General features: G+C 30.0%; 1 protein-coding gene across 1 annotated transcript; it reads right to left on the bottom strand.

The window, feature by feature from the left end:
- Positions 1-4,379: 4,379 nt before the first annotated feature.
- Positions 4,380-15,758, bottom strand: LOC107363661 (sorting nexin-5). The gene is made up of 6 exons (XM_015930921.3): positions 15,436-15,758; positions 14,664-15,348; positions 9,211-9,341; positions 8,784-8,960; positions 5,115-5,180; positions 4,380-5,008 (listed from the first exon to the last, which is right to left on the bottom strand). Exons 1-6 carry the CDS (start codon positions 15,532-15,534, stop codon positions 4,859-4,861), a joined length of 1,308 nt encoding a protein of 435 aa, XP_015786407.2. The 5' UTR covers positions 15,535-15,758; the 3' UTR covers positions 4,380-4,858.
- Between the last annotated feature and the right edge of the window lie 52 nt (positions 15,759-15,810).

Below are 15,810 nucleotides of genomic sequence, written 5' to 3'. Positions count from 1 at the left end.
GACATTCATCTTGAGGGAGAGAGAAGAAATGAAGAGAAGGAGAGAGAGAGTGATGAGGAGGAGAGAAGGGGAGGCAAAAGGAAAGACACTGAAGGAGCGAGGTTGGTGAGGTTGATGGCGGTGAGAGTGAGAAGAGGGTAAAATGATGATGAAGATGAAGGCAGAGAGGAGTGACTATCCTGTTTGCATGGTTTGTTAACTAGTGAAAAACTGAGGTACAAAAAGATGTTTAAGATAAATGGATAAAAAAAGTTGAACAATATTAAAATAGTTCAGAGGATAAACTGGAAAGAACAGTTTTGATGGCGAAAAAAACGATGAAAGCTCAAGAAAAAAAACATCTCTTGAACATCATTTTCACCAATTCCATCATTTCCATCACGATTGTCATATTTATGGTCGATAAAGCATTGATCAATTGAAAAGTACACAAAAAAAGTCCGTTACACAGATTTGAGTGAATATTGACAAATATGAAATTGACTTTACTCATCTCATTAGCTACCAGTTTTACCCTTCAAATATCGTTTACCTGTTCTTTCTCACTCCTTCCTCATAAACATAATCATCTTCATCATCAATTTACCAATTTAGTGAACTTTTTTCTTCTTCTTCTTCAGCCATTCACTTACTTTCTTTCCTGTCTTAGCTCATCTTCATTGAACCATTTTACCTTCAAATTAGCTCTCAATGGATGTTTATACCAATTTTTGTCTTTAAACTCATTACTTTGTCTAATAACATTAGTTCTGAACCGCACACACACATCCATTTCAATTGAAAACTTTCAAGATTGAAAAGGTTATGAAAAGAGTAAACGATAGCAATTGAATGAATGACAAAAAACGCTGGATAAATGGTTAATAAGGAATAAGCGAGTGAATAAAAAGTGATTCAAGTAAAACAAGAAAACAGTTAAACACTTTTTTTTTCTTCTCAGCCAATTTGATTGAAACTTTTCATGCGCTTGAATCACTTGTGAGTCAATATCATAACTGTATTTGTCTAATTGGTTGATCCATGAAAATGAATCGACAGCGAATTGAAACAATATTTGAACAAGTCGACAAAAAAAATGAGATTCCATTTATGACAATAACAATTTACTAATCAATTATTTCTTCCTGTTAACATCTCATGATCGTTATCAACCCTTTTTAGATCCATTTGCTTCTTCAATTGAGGAAACATTTTCATTGATTCAGTTCTTGATCAATTGCCTGGCAAATTAGCCTTTTCGTGAAAATTAATTGTTGATTGAAATTATTAGCTTTTATTCAACATTTGCGTTGATATCAAAGTGTTCATTTGGATAAAGGTAAAGGTGAAATTATTGTTGATTAAAGGTGAAACCAGAAGAGGATAATGTGTTAAAATGTGATTGTTGGACCAATTAACTGGTTCGATTGGTTGGACTTGGATTGATTAGTTATTATAGTTGATACAAGATGGTTGAGATAAAGTTTGGCTTATTTCGTGTTGATATCGTGTTTGGTTTTGTTGGTTTTTTTTACGAGTTAAACAAAAAAATTTGATTCAAATCAATTTGTGGTTGTTATTGTTGCTTGTTCAAGTAATTTAATCTGAATCCGTTTCTCTTATCAACACATTCACACACAAGTTGAACATGAAAGCAACCGGACTTGATACAGTTTAATGAGTAAACATTCACGAAATGACGTGTGTAACAAGAAAGCTGTTCAAGTTGCTCGGAAGACGTTTGTGATAATTAGGTGCAAATTGAAAAGGCCAGATTAAAGGTATAAAATGATATCGATTGAAGAGTAAAAAACAGAAGCCATTCAAAAGTCAAGGTTTCAAAAACAATGGCCAAGTTAACATTCATCTAAAGCTCAAAGTCAAAGTCATCATCGGTTTATTTTGCATTATTATTGAATTGGAGCTAAAAATGCACAAAATTATCCATAAATAATCGAATATGATCAGCTTGAACTTTCCGATCATTAAGAATTGAGTTCCAAAAGTAGAAGACAATTTGGTGAAGGCAGGATTTCGATTTGTGGACAAAGAAGTGAAAAGTTTGACGAAAAAAATCGATCCCAAAAATGTTTAAATACATTTCTTGATGTTAAAGCGATTTCTTGATGGTTACTCTTGCATTTATAACAAAACCTGAGACAGATGGAAACACGGTTAAGTAACTCAACGAATCTTGTTTGATCATAAAAACTTTGTTTTATTTCTAATCAGCTTCCATTAAGTTGTTCATAAAGTCAGCAAAATAGACGAAGAAATTCGAACAGTTTTAAATCGTATTTTTAGATTGATTTTTCAAAATAATTGCATTAAAAAAAGCTCTTGTTTTCAATCCAATCCCTTCATGGGTCACTCTAATAATTGAATGAAAATGCGAATCTGATCAACAAAATTTTCTCATTGATTTGACCAAATATCTGCTTCAGTTTCTCTGAGAAAAGCTCGAGGAATCCAGAGAAAATCAAGAAATTTCTCACAATTTTCTCAGTCAACAAAATTATCATAACTTTGAAACAATCAAAAATGAAGTTTCAGATTCATTTGCTCTGACTGTTCGAAGCAAGATGACAATCCTGTCTTGATTTGATTCTAATAAACACTTCATTTTAGTTGATTTAAACATGAGCTTAAAGTTAAAGACTTCAACGGGTTTTGCATTATTACAGTTAACTAAACTAAATCAGCTTAAATAACAGTTTGATGACTAAAATTCAAACATTTCATCAAGTCTTTTGTCAACCATTTTCACTGAGCTTTGAAGGTTAACCTTGGTAAGCTTGGGCGACAAACACAAATCTCGAACAATTTCAAGTTCAACTGAAATGGTCATTTTCAGTGTTGAACCATTTACCAAATGATATCATGATTGGAATAAAAAATTGGACCAATATATTGAATCTCAGTTATGTGTGAAACCATTAAGATAAAGATTGATATGAGAAAAAAAAACTGAACATCAAATTGAGTAATTGTTAATTGTTTATATTGAGAGGATGAAAAGTGGAAATAATGGTGAAAATGATTATGATGATGAAAAGATGATATTTGACGTTTAATATGTCAATATATGAGATGTTATGGTCTATAAAATTGGCAACTCAAGTCACTTTGTATTACAATGAACATTAACTCCAATACATATTATCTCCATCTTCACCTAACCTTCATCTTCCTCCTCTTCCTTATCATTCCAATAAACAAAAGTTTCAACAAAAGTTCAAGGTTTCCCTGGTTATATATATCATCTTTTCATCTCAATTCATACAATCGTTTTAATAATAAATAATGAAAAAAAAACTAATGACAATAAAAGTAACTCTAAACTGACATCTTAAAGTTGAAATGAATGAGAGAGGAAAAAAAGAGTTCGAAGATTATTCTTCCGAGTTCTGATTTAGAACAAGAGGGAAAAACAAAACCTCCTGAACTCAATGAATATCAACATGAATGGAATGAAATTAATGAAATAATTTGCTCTTTAAAACAAGACTTGAAAACAAACAGCAACAAAGAGCAAAGAAGAATCATTTTAGAAGAAAATTTTCACCAGAAATGATGAAATTCATTGAACAATTGAACAGAAATTAGAAAATTTTATTAAAAAACAAATTTCTCTTTGAGTTCAGAAAAGTGAATTTCAAAAGCATAAGTTACAAGAATTCAGAATTGATCATTTCTAGAGTTTTGAGACTTTGCAAGTTTTCACCTTGTCATGGATTCCATGAGAAGAAATTTGAATTTTCACATAACTGAACTTTCTCAAGTACTTTTACTTTTGATGCTAATTAAAGTGACAAGTTGATTAAGTCGACACTTTTTTTCTTCCATTTTCTTGTTTTCCATTTGTCATGAAAAATCATTTAAGAAACAATACTTTGAAATGCTCAGTGAAAATAGTTACAGTTGAGTGACGCGAAAACATCTAATCTGAATATTGTTCATTTTGCTTTTCATTTTTTGTCTTCTTTCAACTTTTTTTTTGCTCTTCTCTCCATGTTTACCTTGTGAACTGATAATAACTGATAACTGATGAAAGTACAAGTTTGAATGGCAATGAAATTGACTCTATTTATCAGTGAACAGGATAACCCGGAAGAAGCAATGTGATGCACTCATGAACTTTACTCTGACCCTTTCTGGTGTTGCTTCTGTTGGTTAAGCGAAACGTTCCTCTTCAATAAAACACTCATTTGTTTAATTATCATATTTAATTGTTACCTAAACAGAAGACAAGAGACATTAATCAGATTTGACGCAACAATTGATAATATAATTAACTGCCATTTACTTAAACACTTTCAATGGTAAACAACTAATTACCAGAATTTTCATTTCCATTGAAATCTCTCAATTGAACTCTTTTTATCGGATAAACATGAGAATCATTTAATTTCTTGATTTATTGAGGATAGAAAATGAGAGAAAATTGAATTTCTCAAAAGACCAGATCAATGGTAACAAATGTTGAGTATAAAGTAAAAGACAACAAGAAAGTGGACTTACAAGAGATGTCCAGTAAAAGTTGAGATTTTAAATTTTTCCAGTTTTCTTTCTCATTCTGTAACAATTAAGATAAACATAATATAATAAAGAAAATAATTGTAATAGTAAAAGATGATTTAGTAAATTATTGCCGATAGTTAAGTTATTAAATTACAAAATTAATTTTTACTGTTGAAGCAAAGTTTAATGTAAAAGCTTTGCTTCAACGTTTCTTTTATCAAACTGAAACCATGATTTCGGTTTAAACCATTTCTGAAGATTCATTTGATATGGTGAAGAACAATGTGAATCCCTGGGAGATTATGAACCAATACTGATGAGATGAGGCAGATTAATCTGAATCTTTAATTTTCCAGTTTCAATAAGCTTCGATCCGAAATTGTTTCAAATTTTCATAAGAAATCAAAAGTAATTGGTGAATGTCTTTGTTAACGAGCAACTGGGATTGGCAATATTTCCTGATGGCTGATAATAAAACACCGGTTCGTTCCTTATGAAGCCTTTTAATCTGTAAAGTTGAATATGATTAAGATTTAACAGAAATAATCTCATTTGGCGTGAAAGTTTAAACCAAATTGAGAAGTTGATTTGAACTTTTTTTTGCCAATTCTTACCTCTTGACGAGCAATATCTGAACAATCTTCGAACAATTTTTCTGCTTCAAATTTAGATTTTTCAGCCTGAAAGAAAAGAGGAAGAAAAGGTTATTAATTTAATGATATTGATCAAATGAGCTTCAACTTTAACTAAAATTGTAAACACTTTAATCATTTGAATGAAAAGGACGAAAGTGACGCAGATGAAAGTAGAGCACAAGTCGAGTATTAAATTGATGATGTATTTAGCAAATTTAATAAGTTGATTGTTAATGTCAAACAAATTAAACTCATTTAAGAGTTAATTGTAAACAATTTACATTGAGATTGATGTAACTCTTTTCATTGAAATTCATGAGACTTGACTCACATTTGTATTTTACTTTTACGTTCAACTTTAATTTTTCAAGATTAACAAATGATTTGACCACTAATTATAATCTAATTTCTTGCTTTTTTTGGGTGAAAGTCTAAACAATTCAATAGTTATTTATAAATGTGGACAAAAGTATAGTTAAAGGACAGGAAAAATAACAATAAGAAAACATGAAAAGTGTTCAAGTTAACTATCTAGATGAAAGGAAAATAATGGAAGTAAAATGATGATGATCATGATGGTGAATGGTCAAGTGAAAGGAAACTTATTTTGGCTATTTTTTCATCAACAAATTGAGCAAATTTAGAGGATGATAAAGATGAGAGAAAAGATTGAGACTTGCTTTTGTTCAACTTGCAACTATTGTTAGGATTGCCCACATCAAGTCAATCACGAGTTAATCAAGTTACGCATTTGTATTTTTTTAGTCAATTTGGCGACTTGTTTTCAATGTTTATCATGAAAATAATCTGACAATTAGAGCGTGACCATAAGAAGGTTGCTTTAATCAAGAAAGTGTAAAATATCAGGTGAGATATCCTTGTAATGATCATAGACAAAGCATTTGAGGAGAAGAAAAAAAATGATCAGTAAAATTGTAATTAGCTGATCAAGAATTGAAACCGGAAATCGAATTGAATAAAGCGGTAAAGATAAAATGATTTTAAAGTTGTTTAAGGTTGGTAACCTTGCCATGATTACCCTTTTATGGCTTTGATAACAATGAAAAGTGATAGTAATAATCATATTTAATATTTGCAATAAAATGGAAAAGGTAATATCGTGTAATCAGAGTTTGAAAGAACTTTGAAATTATTGAAAATCTGGTTTTTGACAATAGTTGCATCTAGGAATCAAGTGTGAGAAGGTTTGGAAAGTTCAAAGGTGCCAAATGATACCAATGAAAAGTTGATCATTGATTAACTATCGGAATATCATCAAGAATAAATGTAAAATGTTTCAACTGGTTATGACAATTGAATGACCCTGATAACCTGATTTAAGGGTAACATTGGTCAATTTAGTCAATCACAAACTTAGCAACCGGTATTAAAGATAACAATGACAGGGAAATAATAATAGTCATCAAACTGAACCAGTATTGATAAATCTTCAGGTATGGATTTACAGGCAATGAAATGCATTAGTCAACATCAACATTCAAAGTCCTCAAGATAGCAAATGATTGGTAAAAAAATGTTGATAAAAGGACAAAAATAGAGATCAAAAAGGAAAGTCAATTCACTGAATTTGGAATAATATTCAACTCAAATTATGCACAATTTAAATGTTTACATCGTGACTGATAATCGGGTTTTAGTGGACATTTCATGTTGACCAGATAATCAGCCAAACCTAGAAGCTTAAACAGTGTATCATTTGGCTGTGATTCATGAAGAGAATAGTTTATAACAATTGGATTAAAAACACAACAATTAAGAAACTGGTTTCGCTTGACAAACATGAAACATCAGAAGAGATGAAAAATAATAAACATTGAGCATTTGAATGAGAATGAATGATTTTAGGAAATGAAAATGTCTAATGATTGTTGAATCGTTAATAATGAAAAATATGTTTGAGCTAATTAAAGATTTTCTTTTAAATTGTTGGACAAATGATTAATAACAATGATTATCATTTGATAGTCTTTCAGCTCTTCTCAAAGAGACTGGTATTTTTGGTGTTTTCATGTTAATTGAAATCAAGTTAACCAAATGCGGTGAAATGTTGATTTATTTGTTTCAGGTTTGATGACATCTATTTAAGATGAGATTATCAAATGATGAAAGGTTAGATTAGAAGTTACTCTTTCTGAGTTATTCTGATTAAAAGACTTTTTTCCTACCGATAATAATAAGTGAATAAGAATAGAGTGAAATTTGCTGAGTATATCAATTTGGCTTGAGGGTTGACCCGAATGTTGACCTGGTCACACGCAAAGTGTTCATTTTTTGTTGTGCTTACCAGCTTCTTGTGATGGTTCCTGTTAAGCACCCAGGATAAGGTAACATTGATCGTAGAAGGTCAATGGATATCATTATTTTTATCATCACCAGAAAAACCAGACACTCAGGCTCAAAATAATCAACTAACCAGAATGAAAAATCAAAAGAGAAGAAATTTCAACAGTAAACATGCAAAGTGAACCTCAAATTTAACCTGTAAACATTATTATGTTATCATGTTTAACTATCAACATGAAATCAACTTGAAGCTAATCATCATATTAAATAATATTTATAATATCACCAAGAAAGTAGGCAAACAAGAGTAAAATCAATTTAAATGAAAAACAATCTTCAGGTTTCTTTGAAAGACGATAGGTTTTTATGGTTATTCAAGTTTCCATCAAATGTAAATATTGCCTTAAAAGTGTATTAACATTATCTTTTTTTACTTTTTTGTAATTGAATCAATATTCATAGTTGAACCATAATTGACAGAACATTATTATTAATGTTTTTTGCTTCAATTTCTGCATAATTAATAATTTATTTATTACAAAAGTTTGATTGAATTTAGATTATAAGAGTTGAAGGGAAAAAACAAATAAAAATTCAATGAGTTTAACCTTTTCAAGTGGAAATTTATAAATATAAATTTTCATCAATTTAGTGTTGGATTGATATTAACGTTATGTTATAACAATAAGCTGTTTATGGTGAGAACTGTGAAAATGATATCGAGTGAAATGGAAACTATTCAAGTATCTTTAGTGTAATGGGTTAAGTGAATCTGGACAAAATATCGGTCGAAATGCCTCAAGGTGAAAGCCAAAAGAGGAAAAACACATTTCTCATCCAAACCCTGGCCACATTTTATATTGAAAAATAATTACATTTGATAATTGGACATCGATTTTCATGTAACAAACTCAAAGATTGAACTTAAAGACTGTGAAAATATTGCTCAAAGCAAATTTGGTTGAAAGAGAGAAAAAATTAACTTCCGAATTGATTTCCGTGTGAGTAAATTTATCATTCAGATAAATTCAAAATATCGTTTAGCCATTTATCATCAATAACAATTAGTCAATAATTGAACCAATAATGAAAGGGAAAAGGAAAAAATGATTTTTCAAGTAAAAGTTTGAATATTGTTTGACAATATTCAATTATGATTTGTTCATTAAAAGTGCTCTTTTTAATCACTCCGACTATTTATAACATTTATAACAAAATGTTTAAATTGCCAAACGTCTCTTAAAAATTGAGTCGATATTGATATGAAACTCATAAATTGCAATTTAAGAGTTGGTTGATTTCCAGTGAATAACTTGGTTACAATGAATTGATCGTTAAACTTACCTCATCTTTTTTATTAGGTTTGGCCTTATCCAGGTTACGATTGGACTTTTCATATTCAATCATCAAACCAGTTCGACGGTTAAGCATTTCTTTTTCCGCTTCCATGTAGCGAGACCATAAGTCAAGACTAGAGCCAAGAGTGGCTTCATCATTATAATTGATCACTTCCAATCCTCTCTAATTAACATTGAATTGTGATGAAAAGTTTGCGTTAATCAGAGCTTTTTGCAAGTCAATTTGTTATGAGTGAATAAACAGATTTATGAAAATTAAAAAAGCTCATCATTCCTAGCAATTGTTGACTAATTTATTTAAATTAATTGTCTGTCTGCAAGAACTGAATGGTTCATGTGTTGTTGAATGGATATTGAATAAAGATTCAAAGGTGCAAATGTTTGAATTTAATTTTTTGGACCAACAATTTTACCTTATAGTCATCAATGGCAATTGAGAACAGGTTGCTTAATTTCATGGCTTGACGATTGAATTGACTCTCATTGCTTCCGGGAATATTCAAGTTTAATGTTGTTGATAGATGAGACAGAGATCCACAGAGTTCTGAAATGATACAAAAATTTAAATTTTATTTTCCATTTCAAGATATTTTTACAGTTAATTGTTGACAAACTGTGAGTTATCGACTGATTGCCGTAAGAAAAAGATTAAAGAAAATATTGGTTAAGAGTTAGCTTTAAGGTTGTTAGTTTTTCTGATCAAATACAATTAAAGGAATCAACTAATCCAAATGAAATGAAATCATTTAAAGAGGTACAAGTTTGGCTTGAAGGAAGACCTGAGGGTCAGTTTGATTGATCGACCATTATAATAATTGTTATTTGATTGGAAATAATATCAAATTGATAAACATGGAAATGACTGGAAAAGGTTTGGAAAATCAATTGTTGAAAGTAAATAAATTGAATTATTTGATATTAAATAAAACAGTTTGAACCTTGAAATGTATTACATTTTCAATTCAATTTGATCAATCAGCTAAATCGATTAAAAAAAAGAGTTAAATTGTAAAAATTTATTGTTGATTCGATTAAGAAAATAGACTCAAAAATTAATGAGAAAAGTGAATAAAAACGATAAAATAGTCTGAATTAGAAAGTTTAAAATACTGAACATTGATTGATGAATTTCAAAGAACAAATTCTTGACTAAAAATAAGTTTCAGAACTTTTTTATCTCTTGAATCCTCTCTGCTCAGAACAATTTTGAACATTTGAAATTATGAACAAGAAATAATAAGAAATGAATATTTCAAAGCAATTTTCATGAAATACTCTGAATATCAATCAGTGAAACAGTTAATTTCGTATTTCATTTTCTCTAATTTAGAAGTCAAAATGAATCTCAGAATTTTCATCATTTCCAGATTTTTCAAACTTTCTCAGGCTTCTCTTCATGCGATGAATCAATGGAAAAGTCATTAGTATTGTTATTCATATCATTAATGAAGGAATTGCAATTAAAAATAATTCAAAAGATGTTAATGTGAAGATTAAAGCCGCACCTTGATGAAGTTTTGGTGATAAAGTTTTCATCATTTCAGCACTTCTTTGGGTTAACATTTAATCATAGGATTGGTGAATTGAAATTATCTGATAAAATCTTTGTAATAACAAGAGTTGATTCATAATGATGGTTGAATGTGAGTAAATGATGAAACTAATAGACACTTAATGTTCTAACGCGAGAATTGCAAAATTTCTGTTAAATTACAATTAATCAAACAATTGCATAAACAATCAATGACACAGTTTAACAGTAGACTGTTATCATTTATCCTCATTTTATCACCATAATTGGCTTAATTATATACATTTTCAGCTTCTTTTTAAGCCTTTATTTTCAATTCTTTTGCCAACTTTCAGTTTCAATTTAAATTCATTTGCACTTCCTTCAAGTCCAGTTATAAATCATTTCCGTTTCAATCAATTATTTATAATAATTATGATTGAGGATGAAAAGAGATTCAGTAATATCATTATTTATCATTTCATCAAAATATCCATCAACATGATAATACTTCAATTTGGATTCTCGTTTTATCTACTTTTGTTTAATATTATAATACTTCATGTTGCGCTTCATTTGATTGATTGTGATTCATTTCATATTTGATGAGAACAGAAAATATGTAAAACTCAGAAAAAGAGAGAATATTCGATATTCCAAAGTACATCATGAAAACACCGAGAATTAGAATCATAGATTTTTTGTTAACAATTAAAAAGATTCAAGATTGTGATTAGATCTTGTGTTTAATCAGCTAAGAAAAGTTATCTAAAAATCGGAGTTAATTGAGAAGATTTGAGTTTTTCAAATGTTCATCTCTTGAAATTGAAAAGGTGATTTATGTGGAAAAGGAAAGTTCATGAAATGTTCTTGTTTCTTATCGACATGTATTTTCTGTTCTCTGTTAATGAAGTTAGAGAAAGTTAAGGTTGAAGGGAAAAGGAAGATTCTGGTGATGATTTTTGGTGATTGGGAGTAAAGTTGAGATTAGAAAAGTAATATTTTCCCATTTAAAGGTAACAGCTGCAAATGAATGGTTTGTAATGCATAAACTGTTTGACAATAGCTACTTAAATCATCAATCAATAGTTTAAACTATTATTTCAATGAAACACAGGTAATTAAGGTATTTTTCTGGATAATCTTTGTTATCTGAATTGATTGAAAACTCTTGTAAAATGACAATGCTGTCAAAAACGTGGGTAAAATAACAAAAAAGGTTAAATGATGAAAAGAGGCGAAAAACAAAAGTCAACTGATGAAAAGATTGGTAAGGTGAGAGTCGAAGAGTAATCATTTGAAACTTGAATTCATTGGGAAAAAAGGTGATTATCTGGTTAAAAGAAGCATTAATATCTGGCAGAAAAAAAGAGAATCTATTTTAAAGAGTATTTAACTTGAAAAGAAAAATTTTGGAGGCAAAAATAACTGATTAACGCTTTTATTAATTTGCTTTCTTTTACCCATTTTCAGTGTCTACTGTTACTAATTTAGGGCCAAGTTGACGATAATAAAAGACTCAAGATTCAGTAATGATCAGGGTGAAGAAAAGGGATGAATAGAGAAAGAGTTGAAGTGATAATCATGATGAATGTGTAACAATTAACGGCTAATGTGGTGATGAATTAAAGGATAGAGTTGAATGGATTGTGTTTTTTGTTTTTCAACTTGCAAGGTAAAGGTAAAATAAGAGCAACATTAAAAACAGAAACTGAGTTGGATAATGAAAAACAATTAACAGGTAAAGGTTATTAATTGACTAAACCTCAAAAGAGTTGGTTAATTAGTTGAGATTGATTTTAGAGAGAAAATTTAAATTCAGTTGTTATTAGGGTTCAATCGACTTTTGTTTCTGCATAATATCAGCATTAAATGTTTGCAAATTGATTCAAATTGGTGAATATAAATTAAGCCTTGAAAGAAATTAAATTAACTTTTGCTTGGTGATGGAACCATTCAAATATTGTAATGAAAACAATTGACTAATAATGATGGATAATTAACACAATGAGAAGTATATTAAGACAGGTAATTGAGAAGGTGATTGATAATGAATTAAGGAAGAAGCTCAAAGTGCAATAACCACTTTTTTAAGTTAATTTTCAATTGCAATTGAGAAGCAAAGGTAAAAGAGTAATTGAATGAAATGGTTACATAAACATGAGACAAATCAGATAACGGAATCAGTGTTAACAAGAGCAAGAAGATGCACCAAAAATGAACATTCAACTGACCATTCAATTTCATATCATTGTTGAGTAAGAAAAGTATTTCAATGAACATAAGAGACAACAAAAGTGGACATTAAAGAAATAATTAGACTACTTGACTGGTAAACCAGTTAAAACTATCAACACATAAAAACATGAAAAATAAGGGAAGCGAAATGCATGCTAATTTGAGTAAATGAAACAACGGAAATTCAATTGTACCCTTGAAGTCAAGGTTGGTTCATGATAATGATCAGTTCTGCCAAAAAAAACACTTTGATGGAAAATAGAAATTCATTATTTAGGTTTACTTTAAACACTGTATTGAATTTATTGCTGCAAATGTTGTAAAGTGAAGTGTTGGACAGACTTTAATTGAGCTGATTTAACATAATTAAGTTGAATGGCTAGTGTTGAGGTTTTGCCCTTTGGACAGTTTTAGAGGAAAGTTGGTGGTCATTATGATAATGATGAACATGTTGTTAGATCATTTTATAAGATAATTTGTAGTTATAATTTATGGCTATTTGGGACAAGACTATTGTACCAAATTATTGCATTGTAAAGCCAATTGAATGCAAGAAGAGATAAGAAGCTGAAATGCATTATTTGGGTAATACAATGAGTTTAGCTATTGGTCAACAGACTCATCAAATTGGGTAAGTAATCAAGTTGATTGTTACCATTTTTGGAGGTGCAATTGAAAAATGGACATTTCCCAGTCAACCGATAAGTAAACAGTGCAAGTTAATCAATGAGTGTAAATGAAGCAAACAAAATGAGAAAAGTTATTCAACGTTATTTCATCAAGCTAACCCAATGGATTTTGTTTTTGCTTGCCGTTTATAAACACTTGAGCAAGTGTTAATTGACAAACTGATTAACAGACAACAATTGAATTATTTGGTGAAAACTATTATTAAACAAATAAAAAATACGATCAATTTGAAGGAGAAATGATGAATCTTGGTGGTGAGTTTGGACCAGGATTGGGAAGATTGAAGAGTAAACTGATTTAGCTAAGAATTGAGTGTTTTTTTGTTTGATTGTAAAAAAGCACTTCAACAATCATTATCATGATATTGAAAATTGGACTGGAATTGAATTAAGATGAAAAAGAGGAGGATAAGGAATGGTTCTGGGTGGTATTATTATCATTATTACCAACATTGTTTAATTAGCTTGTTAAGTTGGTTGTCAATTTGTCATTTGTATAAGGGAACAAAATGATTGGAAAATGTAATCAGAGTGAACATGATCTGATTATTTTACGATTAAATATAACAAAGCTGATTTACGATGAATTATTCTAATTTTATGAGCAATTTCTTTCTCTCTCTCACACAAACTGGATTCATCCTTACGGCCAGTTATTGATTCCACTTTAATTATTGACATTTTGGGTTCTCAATTGGGTTCTCTGTCACATTGAATGGTAAACCAAATTGGTAACTTTCTCATGCACAAAACATTATTATCATCATCATTAGTGTAATTAGACGATGATTACACATTACCCAATTTGCTACTTTCTCTTGCTATTCTCATCTGTCCAGTTTCATGATGAAGATCATTATAATCACAGTTATCGGTTTTATCAATAATCCTTAAAATAAGCAACATTTCCTCCTCTGGCTATACAAGATCAACTCAAGGTGGTATGGAAATGACCAAAAGTTATATTAATCAATGAAAAAGAAGAAAACTGTTAATCATATATCAATTATAAACATATTATGAGAATATATAACAAAATTAACAAGAATATGAGTGATTTTGACTATATTTAACTTATCAAAATATCAAAATCTATTTATTCTTGATGTATCAAGAATTGTTTGTTTGCAATTATCTCGTTTCACACAAGTTTTCTAGTCTATCGAATGAAAGTGTCAATTAATCTATCAGATCTTAACTTAATTTACTTGTTTTACCACAAAAATATATTCAATATAATGACTTAAATAAAATTTAGAACAATGAAGGGCGTTATTAGGGGCGTTTTGCTAAGCGCATCAAGTCAGGTTACAGTAGAAATCAAATTGACACCTTCTCAAGAAGATTGGATTGACTTGACATGAAAATTGAGAATATGGATTGAAAAATAGAGTCAAAGTGATGCAAATTAAGAGATGAGTCCACTTACTTAATCTGGCATTAACAATACAATTAAAGGCTCTGGAAGTTAATTTAATCACATTTGCATAATGATTAGCCCAATCACGTTCCCTTTGAAAGTATTCTTCACAATCTTTATGCGTTAATTTACCACGAGAATCGATATTTTCAGATAATTTTCCCAAAATGTTTGACGATTTCTGTAGTTTAACTCGTGGTGGTGCATTAACGGAACATAGAAATTGGTTCCAAGCTGGATCACTACCAAACACTGGATGGTTCAATAGCAATCTGAGATATTCTTGAATTTGCCAACAATCTTTGTACCATTCATCACCAATTAATGTGTTAGTATTTGGTCCCAATTTTTCCCTACTCTTTTCTTGAGCTTGTGATGGATGGGTCACTGATTCATCAGGTAATGGTGGCATAATCAATCCGAATCCAGGAGCTACTGTAGCCATCAAATTATGGTGTAACTGTTGTAGATCGTCATGGACTCTTTCTACTTTCCATTCGGAATCTCCTTCCAAGGATTTAGTATAAATGGTGTAGATAACGCTTTCGCCATCTTTGGTAATACTGTTAGTAGACACTTTGACTTTAAATTTTGGCTGGAAAGGTTCCGGTGCAATATCAGAGGATGAACTGGTAGATACATTAGAGATATGGGATAATGATTCAGGTGATTGGCGATCCTCTGGATGAGTCTCCTATTACAGGAAGGAAAAATAAATTTAGAGAAGATTTTCATGAGAATAGAAACTATGGAAAGAGCAGGAAATGTTGACTCAGCTTACCTTTGTGGATTCATCAGGTTGACTAGGTAAAACATCATTATCATCAAATGTAATGTTAGCCGGTTCACTAACAGAGGCAGCTGAATCAATAGTGTCCATATTGAATAAAAATTAACAAAAAAAGAAACAATTTAATGAGAGAATAGGTTAGATTTATGCAGTTTAAATCACTATCAACGGGTTTAAGAAGTACACAGAGGCGTTCGCAGCTCGTTCCAGTACAGAACAATTAAAAATTAATTTGAAATGGAGAAAAAACGTTTGGTAAAATTGTTAGACGAGCAATAGTTGAATAAATGAAAAAGTGTCAATCACAACATTCAATTGAATAATTGAATTTATAAATGTATGACAAATCACGAAATTTTTCCTCCA

Source organism: Tetranychus urticae, chromosome 2 (genome assembly GCF_039701765.1).
Source record: "Tetranychus urticae isolate SD_2017Ah chromosome 2, NJAU_TeUrti_SD_1.0, whole genome shotgun sequence".
Classification (NCBI taxonomy): domain Eukaryota; kingdom Metazoa; phylum Arthropoda; class Arachnida; order Trombidiformes; family Tetranychidae; genus Tetranychus; species Tetranychus urticae.
The sequence above is the reverse complement of the archived record's forward strand: the minus strand, read 5'-3'. Positions and strand labels throughout refer to the sequence as shown.

Bases quoted from the DNA above. Each gene is read 5' to 3' on its own strand.
- LOC107363661 (XM_015930921.3), bottom strand. From the start codon at position 15,534: ATGGACACTATTGATTCAGCTGCCTCTGTTAGTGAACCGGCTAACATT. The intron at 15,349-15,435 runs GTAAGCTGAGTC...TTCCTGTAATAG, and splicing joins AACCTGATGAATCCACAAAG to GAGACTCATCCAGAGGATCG. The intron at 9,342-14,663 runs GTAAGTGGACTC...GTATCATTTCAG, and splicing joins TATTGTTAATGCCAGATTAA to AACTCTGTGGATCTCTGTCT.